Genomic DNA, 17,850 nt, shown 5'->3' on the forward strand with positions numbered 1-17,850 from the left:
CTATTTTGTTTCCTCCTAAATATCAGTGCTAACTTGTTCCTGTTAGGAGGATTTGAGATATTTTTGTAAAAACAATAAATAAAAATTTTGTAAGAATTCAGCATAAAAGAAAGATTATAATAGCAGGGAATTTTCATTATCTCTTCTCATCAAATCTTCAATGCTATTTTAGTAGTAAGCCTAATTTATAGGTTACCTCTGTTCTAAGATGAAAATCTTTCTATGGCTCCAATATAGTTTTTCTAACAGTGAAACAGAAAGTAGGAACTTGATTCTGATTTCTTTGATACTCTCCTCTCTGCGATAACTGTTCTTTTTTACTCTAATTCCCAGAAGAAATTCTAGATGGGGTGTAGGTATGAAATCACATGAAATAGATCAGAAGTAACTTGACTAGCATTGATTTTCTCCACTCTGGGACAAAGTTGAAACGTGTATATGTGTGTGTATGTGTGTGTGTGTGTGTGGGGGGGGGGGTGTTATTAATTTATAATAATTTTGAAAGTGAAAATCCCCAAAGCAAAGGGAGGGTCTTGTGAGAGGGCCAATTAGCAGGGCTGAGTAGAGTGACAATCACTGCTCTGGATTAGGCACCAGCTAGTAAGGTTGTTCTCTTTGGAACATTCAGAAAGAGAAATACTGCAGATGAGGAAGGCATACAGCAACCAAGTGGCTAATTTACAGCAGATAGGAGGAGCTCACGTCAGCCAGTGCTTTACAATTTACAAAGGGCTTCCACAAACATCATCTCATTTAATCTTCACAACATTCCCAAGTGCAGGCAAGTGTAGTAACCATTTACATTGAGCGGGGCATTCGCAATATGCACAAACATTAATCCCCCAGAATTTATTAAACGGGGTAGAATCATCAACTCTTAACATGAGGGGAAACTTGGAGGGTCATCTGTTTCAAGCCCTTCATTGTTTGTTTTTTCCCCCACAAATATATTTTTATAGATTTCAGAGAGGAAGGGAGAGAGAGATAGAACCATCAATGATGAGAGAGAATCATTGATTGGCTGCCTCCTGCACACACCCTACTGGGGATTGAGCTCACCACCAGGGCATGTGCCCTTGACTGGAATCGAACACGGAACCCTTCAATCCACAAGCTGACACTCTATCCACTGTGCCAAACCAGCAAGGGCAAGCCCATTGTTTTTAAAATAACAATCTGAAGTCCATAGACGTTAAGAATTTGGCTTAACTCGGAAGTGTTCTAACTTTGCCCTGTTACAAATCACAACTCCAGCAATTGGCCCGATTTTAACTCCCTTTGTCAGTGACAGAAGATATTTTTCATAATGTCAACTGAAAATATCACCTTCCATCAAAACATGGGCAAAATTTACAGCCCAAGAACCTTAATGTGGAACTTACATCTCTCTAGACTCCACTCAGTGCAAAGCTGTCTTAATTCCAAATGACAAGCTGCTCTTATTCTCTCTCTTGTTCTCTTGCCTTGTTAATGGGGGCCTTCCCTTTTAGACTGATAGTTTAGCAGGAAATGTGTCTTCTCCATCAGTGTTAGGTAGAATGAGAGGTACCAGTTGACAACCGTATGGGTAAGGCTGCTTTATCCATATAAACCTGACGTTTGTAATTGTTCCCCAATGCAGTGAGGTACTGAGAAAAGATCATTTGCTCTGGAATCCAAAGGCCTTGCTTTGAGCCTGGCTTGCTTGCCCATTCATTCAACAAACACAAGTAAATGATTTCTATGGACCAGTCCCATGGTTAGTCTGGACATTCAAAGATAAACAAAACATTTTTTTTCCTGCTTTTGAATAATTTACACACCTGAGTGCTAGACACATAAGTACCTTTGCTGCAGTGTGTTAAGTACTGTACGGTACCAGCAGTGAATATAAAGTGTTGTGTGGTTGGGGGCAGAGGTTATTGTTGAGTCTTAAAGGATGACCAATATTTATTTCTGTCAAATGAAGAAGTAGGGAAGAGGCAGCCAAGATAGAGAAAAACACTCTGTTCAAAACCTGAGATATGAAGATGCATTTTGTGACTGGGGAGAGCAGTGTGTTTCCTCACAGGCTGTTTGACTTTGGGAAAATTACTTATCTTCTCTGAGCCTCTCTTTCCTTACCTGTAAAATGGGGTTAGTAGCTCAATAAGGAAATGTACTTCATGACACTAAGGTGGCCTATGAAGACAGTGCCCTAATTCCCTCAAGCCACAAATATATTTAGAATATCCATAAAGACCCCTGACAATAATGATTCAAAGGTAAATTGCCTTTCTAGTCTTTTTATTATTTTTATCCTTTGGTAATATCTACTGTGACTCTTCCAGGAGAAAGTTAGCTTGCTTAAGAAAACAAGAATAGTGTTCATTGTTTACCTGTACAATATCTGTTCCAGCACAAGAGTAATTCAGGTTCGATTCCCATTTCAGGATAAAAGAGAAACATTTGAGAAACTGTTTTCCACTAGGGGTAGCTGTGAGCCCATTCACTAACAGCAATTTTTTAGCTGGAAAGTGAAGCTGACAGAATGGCTTGGCATATTCCACAAAACAAGGAAGGAAATTCCCTTTGAAATAAAGACATCTGTAGGCCTAGGAAAAGGAGAGAAATTATAGTAGAAAGAGGCAAATTGAAAAGAGAAAAAATTATCTTAGTCCAATTAGTAGAAAAAGAAAGTTATCAGAGAAGAGAAAATTTTAGAGAGAAGTATGAAAGAGAGAGAGAAGTGTGTGTGTGTGTGTGTGTGTTGGGGGGGGGGTGTTGGAGACGGGGTGGGGGGAGAAAGAGAGAGAGAAATACATGTAGCAACAGAGAGAAACATAAACACAGATACACAAAGAACTATTTGCACTGAAAAACAATTTTATAGAAACACCTTCATGCAAATCAACAGACATTTTCTAATTTACTACTTGTTTCTCCCCTCAGACCATCTCAGGTGCATATTAAAATAGCCTTGCTTCTAGAAAAACTGCTTCTAGTCCAGTAATCCATATTTCTCTGTGATGTCAGGGTTCTTTAGCGTTGTGATTATTACATAATAGCAATAATAATTAAAAATAGATAACATTGGGTAAGACACTAAATCTTTTAGGCCTCTTTTTCAATAATATGGCCATAATGGTATCTACCTCACAGGATTAGCCCATTAAGTGGACCAATACAAAAACAGGAAACATTTATTAAACACACTTGTTCCAGCACACTTGTGTGTGTTACCTCATTGTCCTGTGAGCTCTATGTACCAGGTGCCATTGTCATCCACATTGAAATGACAAAGAAACCAAGTTTAGATAAATTTACTTGCCTCAGGTCATACAGTCAGAGTTGGCAGGGCAGGGATTTGAACTCCTGTATTTTAACTCAGACTGTTAACTTGGAACAGAATTCCCTTTAAGTCTGCATGAATTCACACTGTGTTTGTAGTGATGGGCTACTGGGTGCGATGGCCTGGTTACTGGGATGCATGAGAGCTGTGGGATTCCCATTTGTCTTTCAGAATTTCCTTTTTCTGAAGGCAGTTTTTGTAGTTTCTTTCTTTCCCCCCCATTTGAGTCTGTCTTTTCTTCATATACATTTCCCCTCCTGAAATTTAGGTGAATTGAAAATAGGAATTTGAGAGGTGATTTTACTTTTCTTGCTCTCATTTTCTATTGAGCGGATTTTCTTTGAGCCCAGAAATGCAATTAGGAATTACTGAACCTCCTCCATAACCTCCCATTTGTCCCTAGTCATGCTTTGGAATTCGTTGTGTCTTAAGTTCTCCTTCATCTCAGCTTTCTTTTTTTCCCCTTATGAAATTCAGTTCTAACAAGTGACTCTATGCTATAGGTTTTGACACTCCGGGGAGATGTCAGATACAGGAAAACATTGATTACCAATGATGGGACAGCTCTTGGAGTTGGTTTTCCAGTTGGCATAACTGTTGATCCTGCTAACGGGTGAGTGTTAATAAACGGCACATGCCTTCTATACAGCACCATTCTTGTAAAGGTTATGATCTGATAAAATGGAAGATTTCAGACCTAGGAACATTTTCTGATTTCATATGCCAATATTTGAATAATATAGATCTCAGTGAGGAAGAGAAATAGCTCTGTGGGATATTTAATGTGAAGGATATAATATATATTTTGTTCTTTGTTCACCCACATTGGACTGAAAATTAATTCCAAATAAGTAAGAATTTCAGGGATTTAAAAATAGAATTATAAGAATGAGCAATACATTCTGATTGTGAGTGAATGTGGAAAACTTTAAGGGGTCAGATGATATTTGAAAAAGACCTTGTAGGAAGAGAAGGCTTCTAAGTAGGTGGAGAGTGGGTTGCAACTGGGGAGTGGCACTTGAAGCCAACTGAGCATTGAAGGTGCAGAAGTGTGGGGGTGGTATTTATAGTGCTTGTGCAAAGAGCTGGAGCTAGAGGCTTAGAGCAGGGGGCAGTTCACCAGATGGGAGATACAGCAGATAAAGTCTTTTGGGGACAAATCTTGGAGAGCTTTCATGTCATGTTGAGGAGTTGCACTTGATTCTTTAGAGAAATAAGAAGCCAGCAGGGAATTTGGAGGAAGGAAGTGATGGAACCAAGTCTGTATTTCAGAAAGATTGGTCAGGATTGGAGTGGGAGAGGACAGGGGCAGGGAGAACAGGGTAAGATGAAATTAGTGATATGGACTAGAGTCCTCTGGTCTCTTTGATTAATTATTTCATTTTATGCTGTATTAGAAACTAGAATAATAAATTATAAATAAAAACATTGACTTTTTAAAAAAACAGTTAAAACATCCCACACGTATTTTGATTTTCTGCTTGACAGCAGATTCTCAGGCCGGGAAGGGAACTGAAGAAGTAATTTGTATTAGCTCTCTGCTTCAAGTAAGGATGATGTGCAAATCAATCTCAATTTTAAAGACTACTAAAAGCAAAAATTCTATTCTATGATTGCTGACTTGCCCTAATTTTCAGTTATCATTTCTAGATGAAGGACCACCTTAGATTTAAAGTTCTACTTTTGAAACTCAAACACATGTCTTTTTCATTCATCAAACATTTTTATTCATCAAACTCCCATTATTGGGTGGTCTGTTATGTAGGATCAGTTAACTATTGAAACAAACTCCAAAATGTATAATGGCTCAAAGAAAAGAGAAGTTTATTTGTCTTTCATTTGGGCAGTGGAGTTTGGGTAGAAAGTGGGAGAAACTCTATTCCAGTGGTTCTCAACCTTCCTAATGCCGCAACCCTTTAATACAGTTCCTCATGTTGTAGTGATCCCCAATTTCATTGTTACAAATTGAACATAATTAAAGCATAATGATTAATCACAAAAACAATATGTAATTATATTTGTGTTTTCCGATGGTCTTAGGTGACCCCTGTGAAAGGGTCGTTCGACCCCCAAAGGGGTCGCGACCCACACGTTGAGAACCGCTGCCTATACAGTCATTCAGGGACCCAGGCGGATCAGGTCTTCAGTTGGAGACTGTCAAGGTCATCCTGGGTGTTGAAATCTTTTTAGCAGTAAAAAGAAGAGCATTCAGGAATGTGCTGGGTAGTTTTTATGGGCCACACTACAAGTAGTACATACTACTACTTCTGCTCACATTCCTTCTGCTAGAATTCAGTCATATGGCAACAGCCTACTGCAAAGAAGCCAGCTTTTTACCAATAAAGAAGAGGAAGACACTGATTTTGACAAGTGAAAGCAGTCTCTGTCAAGGTCAGGGTTATATACAAAGATTATTAAAGGCATAATCTATAACTTTAGTAACTTCAAGCATTTATAGCTTGGTAAATTGGATAAGTCCTGTGCTTAAATACCAATTACTCAGATGTATATATGATTAAGAGCCATAAGAGAGACAAAAAAAAATTGGGATGAGAGTTCTGCAGAGAGAAATTTTCAGCTTGATGGAGGTGATTCTATTTGGACTGCTCTTAAAAGATACATAGAATTTTACCTGGTAAAGTTGGCTTTGAAGATATCTTCCATTTTATGAAGGAAGGAAAGTCAAGAGCAGGGGCAGAAAAGGGAGGCCATGTTGAGATTACTAAGAGAAGGCCAGTTGGATTGGGAGGCAATGATTTTGTCAGGGGAATTGGGAGAAGAAACAGGATAGAAACTCATGGATATAATGTTTTGAATGTTCAGTAAAGAGAAAAATCTTCAGAAGGTTACAGCCTATGTTATTGAATTAGGTGCCGCAGAAATGATTTCTGTGGATGATCACTAATAAAGGGTTGAGGCAATTATAGAGTTGCTGGTGACATGTGAGAGAGGATGTTCACTGGAAATATAAAGGAGCTAAACAATGAAAGAATGGTGAGGAAGTGCAACTACTCCTTTTAGGAGTTTGGTATTGAAAAGTTAGAAAAAAAGAAAAATTAGAAAAAGATGAACAAGTGTAGGTCAAAATGTAACAGGAAAAAAATTTTAGAATAGGGAAACATGAGCATATTTTTAAGAGCAGATGAAAAATCAGTGATGAAATAATTGAGAGTGAAAATTATGGGCCAGGAATGACAGTAGAAATGACTTTGAATGAATTGATAAGGGGGACATGATACAGTGAACTAGGGATGATTGTTCTCAGCTAAGATTAGGTAGCTTAAATTTTAGTGAACTCAGAATTCACAAGAGTTTTGTAATTTTGTTCAGCAAACTTTTGATAACCTGGAATGGGAAAGGAGAAAGGAAATAATGACAGGAATGCAGGTTTGGTGTTTAGCAAGGTAGGCACAATGGGAGATCAAGAGAATAAATAAGAATATTATTTAAATGGTTGCAGATGAGGTTCAGGCATAGAAGGACTGGAGGTTTGGGAGCTCAAACAAGTTTTAAGGGCAAAGAAGCTTCAATGGGAGAAATAAAATAGGAGCAGGGATGAGATGGGAGAGTCAAAGCAGAGAATTTCAGAATTTGAGAAGTTAGAGGGAGAGAAGTTTAGACTTGATGATGAGGTTCATGGGATGATTATGGATTGGTAGTGGAAGATGTATGCAAATAAAGGTGATTGGAATTAAGAAGGTTAAGGACTTGTGAGAAAAGTGTGAAGAGGATTGTCTATTGTGGCTATAGCAGAAGAGATAGAAAGAAATTAAAGTTTGGATTCAATTCTAGAAGTGTGTCTTCAGTGGAAACCAGCCCTTCATATATTTTGATAAATTTTCATATATCATGGACTTGGCAATTCTCTGTGGTGATTGGGGTTCATGTGAATGTACTGAGTCTAGTTCATTGTGAAATGGAAAGGTAGGGAAAAGTTGTATATCCTGATATCAGCATGCCAATGGGATTCCATTCTCAGAAAAGTATCATTTTTTTCTTCTACTATTTTGCATTTTTCATAAAAGGAATCAGATTAGATAAGAAAGTAGATGGCCTTGTGATAGATGGTGATTTGGAGAATTAAATAAGAAGCCTGAGAAGAGCAGGAAGGTACTCGACAACTTTCACATTAGCTTTGTCCTTCTCTGGGTACTGGGCAATATGCGATTCTTTGAAAGCGATTGCCTGTTGATGTAGGCTCCTCCTTAGTCATAAACCTTCCACCTACTTGACAAAGCTAAAGGATCACCCACTAATAGTGAATGCTATCCTCCTGGATAAGATACTATTTAAAATGGCCTCTGCCCCAATAATAGCTAGGAGATATATAGACATTGATTCTGGTTAAGTTCTCCTCCATGTTGTGTTTTTTTAAAAAATATTGATGTATTAGACTTCCTCCATTGAATTATGTGCATCTTGAGGAAAATAAATATACATTTTAATTTAAATATTTAAGATGCAGATGCCATCCACTCTAAGCCACCTTCTATTTAATTAATGATGGTGTTTTTCATGGTTGTAGGAAACTGTACTGGTCAGACCAAGGAACTGACAGTGGAGTTCCTGCGAAGATTGCAAGTGCTCACATGGATGGCACATCTCCAAAGACCCTCTTCACGGGAGACCTGGAACACCTGGAGTTTCTCACTCTTGACATTGAGGATCAGAAACTCTACTGGGCGGTCACCAGCAGGGGAGTGGTATGAGCATCCTTTTGGTCTCTTGGTCTTCCTTGCTGAGCTTGTGAAGCTGATACTGATTGTTCTGAGTTGTCTGGAATGTGTGCAGTGATGAGAAAGCTCTTGTCACATGCTATGATTTCTGCATATAACTTAGCATGACCCACACAGCACTCACCATCTCCATCCTTCCCATTTCTACTTCTGCTCTGCCCTTCTGAATCTGCAAGCTTGTTAGTGGTGTGACTCTCCATCCTTTCTCCCAGGCTAGAACCTCCTATTTCTCCTTCACTCTAATAACCATGTTCATACTTAATCATTACAAATCCTTGTCCTCTGCCTCTTTTCTCAGGTCCAGCCTTTTTTCTGCCACCTCCCCGACTCTGAGCCACTTCTCTCTAGCCTTGACTAGGCCATGTCCCTCATTACCGGACCAGCTTTCATGATGGAGACATGTTGTCTTCATAAAACCACAACAAATAGGTTTCATAACCGCTCTGCCTAGAACGCTGGCCTAGAGGAGTAGCCCCAAACACTTCAGCTGAATTGGTCAGCTAATCTGCTCCAGATTACTCCTTCAGCAGATCCCCTCCAACCTTATTTCCTGTGCTCTAGCCTTCTGGAGCTTCTGTCAGTTCCCAAGGCACAACCTGCTTTTGCAACTGCTGGCTTCCCGTGTCCAGTGAGGCAGTGGGCCAGACCTCGTTTGTCTCTCTTGTCAGTACTCAGTTCAGATCCTGGCACAGAGGAAGCACTTGAGACAAGTTTTTGGAATGAAATCAGACCAGCTATGTCTACAGTTTGTTGTTCTTCCAGAAGCAAACACTTGTTATTTATTTTCCAGAAGGAACTTCATTCCTGTGTGTTCTTTTTTAGTGTACCAAGTCATTTTGACTAAGGCTTGTTACCTGTCCTGCTCTACCAACACTACCCTTTGCCCCACCAGTCCTGCTATCTTCTATGACTGTACGGATCACGCTTCCTATCCCTATTGCAGAAATTGTAGATGATGTTAAATGCAGGGTCAGTCAACTCCTGTGTAATGGCCCACCGTTGGATTTATTTAAGGAGGCAGTGATTGTGTATCTTTGGCCAGAATATCACATTTAGGGATGAAGGAGGTTTGGTACCCATTTCTTCACCATGCCACCTGATAAAATTGATTGGCTTATTTGAACTCCAGCTTCATTATCAATGAAATGGGCACAGTGACATTTGCCTGACCAACTGCTTAGTATAGTTGTGGCTATCAAATCAGAAAATAGATATGAAAAATTTTTGTAAAGTACAGAGTCAGATATATTAGTTTTAAAAGTTTCTCTCATTTTACTATGAATCAGTCAATAACAAAATTCTGATCTTTTAGATTGAAAGGGGAAACGTGGATGGCACCAATCGAATGGTCCTGGTAAACTATCTTTCCCACCCCTGGGGAATTGCTGTCTACGGTTCCTTCCTCTATTATACTGATGAGCATTATGAGGTCATTGAAAGAGTTGACAAGGCCACTGGGGCCAACAAAGCAGTCTTGCGAGATAATACTCCAAATCTGAGGGGACTTCGAGTTTACCACAGACGCAGTAAGTATTTGTCACTGAAACATACACATCCATGGATGTACAATGTATATTCACATGTACTCACACAGACCAATGTACACACCCATGCATGCAAATTGAAATTACCCCAAATACTTTAAAAATGATAACCATGTCTTAAGAATGGCTAAGTGTCTGAGACTAATCTGTCATCTGAAAGGCCAGATTGACTTCAGAGTGAGCTCATTCCCATTCTTCCTGCATCGCTTTAAACTCCTTACTTTGGCCCTGACCGGTTTGGCTCAGTGGATAGAGCATCGGCCTGCGGACTCAAGGGTCCCAGGTTCGATTCCAGTCAAGGGCATGTACCTTGGTTGCAGGCACATCCCCAGTAGGGGCGTGCAGGAGGCAGCTGATCGATGTTTCTAACTCTCTACCCCTCTCATTTCCTCTCTGTAAAAAATCAATAAAATATATTAAAAAAAAAAAAATAAACTCCTTACTTTGCTTTTGCTTCACAGCACTCACTGACATATTGTCTATTGGTTCATTGCCTGAGTTTCTCATTAGAATATAACTTTTATAAGGACAGTCATTTTGTTTGTCTTGTTTCATGCCCTCTACCCAGTAACTAGAAGAGTTCTGGCATATTGCTCAGTATGTATTAATTGGATGACTGCTGGGAAAGTGTTAAAAGGGTAGAATTTTTAATTTTAAAAGGAATACTTTTAGATGTTGCCTATTTTAACAGTTTTTTCCAGAAATAATCTAACTTTTGTTTTTCCCCTTTAAATTAGGATCTAAAGATTATTTTTATAGTTTTGACATATTTTATAGCTTTTAATCTCTGACCAAAGATTATCAAACAATTTGCTGTTCTATTACCTTGGTTGTCACTGGTATTATATTTATTGCATGTGGAAAAAAACCCTTTCAATACTCTTATGTAATATTAGAGACCTGGTGCACGAAATTCATGCGGGGTGGGGGGGGGGAGGCTGGTCCCTCAGCCCAGCCTGCAACGACACCAGCATCCCTCGCCCCGGCCTCTGGCCCGAGGCCCCTCCCCTCCCACTGCACGGTCGGGGCCCCTCCCCACCTCTATGTGGCCGGGGCATGGACACTGGGCTTGTGTTGCTGGGGCAACGCCGCCAGCATCCTGCCCCTGCCACTATGGGCTCCACCATCTTTGTCGCGGAGTGACAGTTAATTTATATATTACTCTTTTATTAGATAGGATATTTTATAACAAATGTCTATGACATTGTTGATCATATATTTAAATTAATATAATTTTAAATGCTAGTACATTAGGCTAAGAGGGGGAAAAAAGATTAGAATTTGTATACTGATCACCCTAATTCTTGCATGATTTGTGGAAGAAATACAATTAACTGATGCTCCATTCTCTATTATATAATAACAACCCTGGTCCTGTTTTCATATCTTTAGGTGTTAGTTGTATAAGCTCTAGTTTTTTCTAGTATTGTTTTTAAGTTGTGAACTCAGATACCATATTTTAAAAAAATTGATCTTTATTGTTGAAAGTATTACAGATATCCCGCTTTTTCCCCCATTAACCCCTTCCTCCCTGCTCCCACCCCCCACCCCCAGGCCTTCACCACACTATTGTCTGTGTCCATTGGGATATATATATATATATATATATATATATATATATTCTTTGGTTAATCTCTCCCCACCCCCCATATTTTGTTATTAATTTTTATAATGAATTATTTGGTGACCCAATTTTAAAAGTTTGAGATGGAGAGGCAAGTAGGTAGGGTCACTAATTTTTATTTCATTTAGGCTCTGCTGGATCCTCAAATGGCTGTAGCAACAACGTGAATGCCTGTCAGCAGATGTGCCTGCCTGTACCGGGAGGACTCTTCTCGTGCGCCTGTGCCACTGGATTTAAACTCAATCCTGATCATCAGACCTGCTCTCCGTACAGCTCTTTCATTGTTGTTTCAATGCTGTCTGCAATCAGAGGCTTTAGCTTGGACCTGTCAGATCATTCAGAAGCCATGGTGCCAGTGGCAGGCCAAGGTATGCCGAGTACAGTATACGTAAGATTTGACTCCATCTGGTGCCATATGGAAATCTTTGGTGCTGCAAAGCATTTTTCCATGTATGGGTTCAGCATATAATGAATCTCGTCTTTCTTTCCCTTTAAATAAATTGGCTCAGCCTCAAGTGGTTCTCAAATTTTAGTGTGATCAGAATTGGATGGCTGTTAAAACACAGACCTGGACCCTATCTACAGATTTTCTGATTTAGTAGTCTGGGGTGGGGCTAGAGAATCTGCATTTCTAACAAGTTCCCAGGGCATGCTAATGTTACTGGTCCTTGGACCACAGTGCGAATGACAGTCCTAAAACAATATAGAAGGTAGCACAAGATTGCAAGAAGTACTACAGAGTTGGTGGTCAGAAGAACTGGACCTAATTCTGAGGATTAATGGAGATTTAGGGTAGAAATTATACTATTATTTAGAATGATAATGAAATATCATTATCAATATATATTTGATGACTTGAAATAAATGAACTGAAAGTGTTAGTCTCTCCTTAATAACTATATTTTTGTAGCACTTTAGGCTTATATACGGTGAATGTATAAAATGATCACTCCTTTCCGAGGTGAGCCCAGGGGTTTCTAGATGTATGCTACCAAAAGAGGAACTAAGATTTTAGTAGCTTCAGAAGGAGTGTGTCACAGGCTAATGACAGAAATAAAAGGTAGAAAGGGAACACAAAGGATGAAGGGAATGAACATTGGGAGAAATGGTCAGAAGAGATAGAAAAGCATATGATGAAGGTGTCTGGCACCACACGTACTCCTGCTTGATGACATGTTCTCCTGACACATCTTTGTTTTCTCATATTTAAAAAGTAATGAATCCATGTTACCATCTTGTAAAGATATTATAAAATCAATAATTTTTTCTCCCAAACTTTCATTTTGAAAAATTTCAAGTGTCGAAAAGTTGAAAGATACAGTTAAACATTCTTACGCTCTTACTTATATTCAACAATTGTCACCACATTTGAGCTCTCAATTTGCGTGTGGTTGTGGGGCAAAGTAGGTTTACAGTTGTTCATATGGGAAGAATACAATAATTAATAAATAATGATGCGAGAATAAATTTGTTTCATGAACTCACAACTGTAAACCTACGTTTGCCCCACCCTGTATGGACATTGTCATCAATATTCATATTTATATATCTGTAGTTTGCCTCAGAAAATTTTTTATAGCTGTTGTGTTGCAGCCAAGATCTAATCAAGATTCATGCATTATATTTGGAATGTCTCTTTAGTTTCTTTTGATTAGTAGTAGTTGCCCCTGATTTTTTTTTTAAGTGACAGACTGGTTGACTTTTAGAGGATTTGTCTCATTATTTCATTCTGTTGTCACTTAACCTATTAGTCAATTTTACTTTGCATTTCCCATGAAATGAAAGTTAGGCCTAATTGTTTGATTAGATTGGATTTGAACACATTTGGCAAGAATACTTCATAGGTGATGCTATGTACTTGATACAGAATCTTTTAAGAAGAAAAGAAAAAAAGAACAATGTCAGCTTGTTCTTATCTTAGTGATACTTAAACTTGATCACTTGGTTAAGGTAGTCACCATAAAATGCCTACCTTTTAAAGGTATATTTTTCCCTTTGTAATTTGTATGAAAGTTTTTGGCATCACACTTTAGCAGTCTGTGAATATTTTGCTTCTCAAGTGCCTGCTACCCATTGGTTTTAGCAGCCATTGATGATCCTTGTTTAAAATGATTATTTAATTAGGATTGCAAAATGATGATTTTCTTATTCTAGCATTTCTTCTACATTTATAAGATAATATTCTAGGAGAGCTGTCTTATTTACCCCATTAGAATTTAAAACAATTTATTATCACCGTGACTCAAACTTTTATTTTTTAATGCAACGTGTTATAAATCATTTGACATAATTACTCTTCTGAGGCTCCAGTTGATCCATGTTGGCCAGGGAGAACCTCTTAAAGTGGCTGCCTGTATTCTTTTTCTATCTTTTTTTTTTCTTTAACATGTTTTTATTGATATCAGAGAGAGAAGAAGGGAGAGGGAGAGAGGGATAGAAACATCAATGATGAGAGAGAATCATTGATTGGCTGCCTCCTGCATGCCCCCCAGTGGGGATAGAGCCTGCAACCCATGACCTTCTGGTTCATAGGTTGATGCTCAAGCATTGAGCACACCGGCTGGGCAGCCTGCCTGTGTTCTTTTGACATGATGCCATTCGTATTTGAGTGCTTCCTTGCTTCTTAAGATGTTCCAGGTTCACCTCATACCTTCCCACTCCAAAACTTTAATCAGCCATTTCTCCCAGGAGCCAGTGCTCCTTATTGTGAGAAACCAACATCTGGATGGTAGGTTCGCTTATTGCCACTGGGAATCAAATAGTTTTATTTTGTAATGGGGGGATAGTCAGAGCAGGGGATTGGGAATGAGGGTTTGAGGGGAAGGACAGACATTTAAAAGTTCTACTTTCAGCTAAGGCCTTGTTTAATGATCTTTTCTTAAACATTCCAGGACGAAATGCACTGCATGTGGATGTTGATGTATCTTCTGGCTTTATTTATTGGTGTGATTTTAGCATCTCTGAGAAATCTAATAATGCAATCCGTAGAATCAAACCCAATGGGTCTAGTTTTACAAACATCATTACACAAGGGATAGGAGAAAATGGAGTGCGGGGTATTGCAGTGGACTGGGTAGCAGGTAGGTAAGCTGTATACTGATTTTATTGAAAAACCTTTTTATATTTGTATCTTTATCGCCTTATTTTATTCTAGAAAGTTTAGTCTAACATTATACATGTACAGATCTGTTTTTCTGATATTAAAATATAATCTAAATTATGAAATGGCAAGTATTTATTTTATATCTGAGAAATTTTAATTGCCAAATTATTAATTGCTTCCTCTTGTCAACTTATAAAATCCTCTTGATTGGGTACTTTCTTTATTGTAGTTCTATTGAAATGCCTGACCCAATATTACATTAACTTAGTTGCTCTGTCTCATGAGCTTAACTTTGAAATACTACTAATTTTTAATGGTACACTGAGAATAAAATATGTTAAATGTGTTATAATTTTTAGAATATAATGCCATTCTATAAAAATAAGTATCACTGAGTGTTATCCAGCTTGGTAAGTAGACATCACATAGAAATATTAGAATATATTATAATAAAAGTCACAGGTACTATAATAAGAGTTTATTGCAAATAGTAAATATGGTAGTATGGTTAGATAAGGCTTTAATTGGGTTCCTAAATCTCACTCTTGATTATGAATTTTCTATATTATTACTGCGTGTATAGTTAAAGCAGGGGTCAGTAGTCTGTGGCCTATGGGCCAAATGCAGCACACTGCCTATTGTAAGTTCAGTTTTACTGGAACACAGCTATGCCCATTCGTTTATGTATTGTTTATGGCTGCTTTCATGTCACAGTGGCAGAGTTGAATGCTTGTGAAAGAACCATATACTCTGTAAAGCCAGAATTATTTACTATTAACAAGCCTTTATAGAAAAAGTTTGCCAACCTTGGATTGGCGGATTGGAATATATTTATAGTCCAAATAGAGAGAGAAAATGAAAAGAGTAAGATCATTAGCTACATATTGGCCTGATTTCTCTAGAATAGGTTAGAGTCAGATATAGGAACAAAGTAGATGATCCTTGGTAGATAGTTTAACAGACTTTCAACTACATGGAATCCATTAGGGATCACTTTCTATTATACTGTCCTAACATCATGGTCTTTTTATTTTTATTTTTTATTATTGATTTCAGAGAGAGGAAGGGAGAGACAGAGAGGGATAGAAACGTCAGTGATGAGGGAGAACCATTGATTGGCTGCCTCCTGCAGACCCCACACTGGAGATCAGGCCTACAACCAGGGCATGTGCCCTGACTGGGAATCGAACTGTGACTTCCTGGTTCATAGGTGAATGCTCAACCACTAAGCAACACCAGCCGGGCCATCATGGTCCTTTTCTCCTTGTATTTACATTGTTCTGTAATGCTCAAAGGCAAATGCACTTTTGTTTCAGTGGCTTTAGAAGAAAATATCTATGCTAGTTAGAAAGACTAGGACAAGGCCTCATGTTAATGCTAAGCATAAGGAGCATTGATAGCATTGATCAACAACCTGATGACTGTCCCTCTTTACTCCTTTTCATCATGTTGAAGTAGAAGGTATACCATGATGATATATATTTAGAGTCTTTGAAGATTCAGGTGTTAAATATTCAGGTAGGAAAGGAAGGACATTCTTGGAAATACACCTTTTTAAAAAAATTATTGATGAGAGAGAGAAATCTTGATTTGTTGGGCAACTTATTCATGCATTCATTGGTTGCTTCTTGTACGTGCCCTAACTGGGGATTGAACACACAACCTTGGCATATCAGGATGAATGCTCTAACCAACTGAACTATCCAGCCAGGGCAAAAATGTTTCTTACAGTAGAAAGTGGGTTCCTACATTTGCTGTGAATTCTAATGTGCTTTAGAAGCTGAAGATAGGCACATTCTCTTTATATTTGAAGAAACAACCTCTTTAGATCCTGAGTAAACAATCATTTTTCTAAGTCTAAACTGAGACATTTATTATCTTGGAAAAGACAATATATACTGAGCCAAACTTCAACCTTACATACTTTTGTTTTGAATTTGAAGAGGCATCCTCTTTTTTCTTCTTGGTTTTCCATTCATCAATATGTTCTTTCTTTTTTTTTTCCAACAGAAAATCTTTATTTCATAAATGCTTTTGAGTCTGAATCACTGATAGAAGTTCTGCGGATCAATACCACCTACCGCCGTGTTCTCCTTAGAGTCATAGTGGATATGCCCAGGGATATTGTTGTAGACCCCAAGAACAGATACCTCTTCTGGGCTGACTATGGACAAAACCCGAAGATTGAACGAGCTTTTCTTGACTGTACAAATCGGACAGTGCTTGTATCAGAGGGCATTGTCACGCCACGGGGCGTAGCAGTAGACCATAGCAATGGCTATGTTTATTGGGTCGATGATACTTTAGATGTAATTTCAAGGATCGATATTGAGGGAAAGGAATTGAAAGTGATTCGTTATGGCAGTCGTTACCCAACTCCTTATGCCATCACTGTTTTTGGAAATTCTATCATATGGGTAGACAGAAACTTAAAAAAAATCTTCCAAGCTAGTAAGGAACCAGGGAACACAGAACCGCCAGCAGTGATAAGGGACAATATCGATTGGCTAAGAGATGTGACCGTCTTTGACCAGAGTGTCCAACCCCGGTCACCAACAGAGGTCAACAACAACCCTTGCTTGGAAAATAATGGTGGATGCCCCCATCTCTGCTTTGCTATGCCTGGCTTGCACACTCCCAACTGTAGCTGTGTTTTTGGAACCCTGGACCATGATGGGAAAAGCTGTGTCATTCCAAAAGAAAATTTCCTCATCTTTGCCTTGGAGAATTCCTTGGGAAGCTTACACTTGGATCCTGAAGATCACAGCCTACCTTTCCAAGCAATAAGTGTGGGAGGACATGTCATGGCCCTGGACTACGACAGCATCGATAACAGAATTTACTTTACACAAAATTTAGAAGCTAGCCATGGCCAGATTTCATATATAAACCTTAATTCAGGGATCCGTTCTCCCACTGTTGTTGTTTCAGGTAAGAGCACTCCAGGTGTAGCCTACCTTGGACACAGTGAGAACAATACACATGGATGACCTGGTGATTCTAAAATATATATTGAGACTCTAATGTATGGGTGTTTGTTGGTGTATCTCCAGATATAGGGACTACTGATGGCATTGCTTTTGACTGGATCAATAGAAGAATTTATTACAGTGACTACACCAACCAGACAATTAACTCCATGGCTGAGGATGGGTCTCAGCGTGCTGTGATAGCCCACGTTACAAAACCAAGAGCAGTTGTGTTAGATCCTTGCGGAGGGTATGCCATCATCTTCTTTATTATATTTCTGTTTGCTTACTTCTGAAGGGAGAGGGGCCTGGCATTATTTTATGTTCATAGAGGGCCAACATTTTTTGGGGCTTGTAACACTAGGTAACAAGGGTGAAAGAGCATGAGTGACTCTACCTGAGAAGGAGCTCATTCTGATGCTAGACATGTTGGCAGCATACTCCCAATGCTCTGACTCAGGACATCCCTTTTGGGCAAGTTGTGTGGGTGGGGATGGTGTAGGGTTACATTTGCCTTATTAATGTCAACTTGCAGTTGAAGATGGCTTACATTCTTTTTCAAGT

General features: G+C 38.7%; 1 protein-coding gene across 1 annotated transcript in view; it reads left to right on the top strand.

The window, feature by feature from the left end:
* LRP2 (LDL receptor related protein 2) overlaps positions 1-17,850 on the top strand; it is a 213,557-nt gene that overhangs the window by 120,107 nt on the left and 75,600 nt on the right. The window contains exons 34-40 of the mRNA XM_070423495.1: positions 3,814-3,923; positions 7,836-8,013; positions 9,359-9,572; positions 11,343-11,582; positions 14,106-14,294; positions 16,328-17,248; positions 17,371-17,536. Of these exons, the coding sequence (XP_070279596.1) occupies positions 3,814-3,923; positions 7,836-8,013; positions 9,359-9,572; positions 11,343-11,582; positions 14,106-14,294; positions 16,328-17,248; positions 17,371-17,536 (2,018 nt within the window). The remainder of the gene's footprint in view (positions 1-3,813; positions 3,924-7,835; positions 8,014-9,358; positions 9,573-11,342; positions 11,583-14,105; positions 14,295-16,327; positions 17,249-17,370; positions 17,537-17,850) is intronic.

The sequence above is a fragment of the Myotis yumanensis genome, unplaced genomic scaffold, assembly GCF_028538775.1.
Source record: "Myotis yumanensis isolate MYYU_CA2020_CCGP unplaced genomic scaffold, mMyoYum1.0.hap1 SCAF_8, whole genome shotgun sequence".
Lineage (NCBI taxonomy): Eukaryota > Metazoa > Chordata > Mammalia > Chiroptera > Vespertilionidae > Myotis > Myotis yumanensis.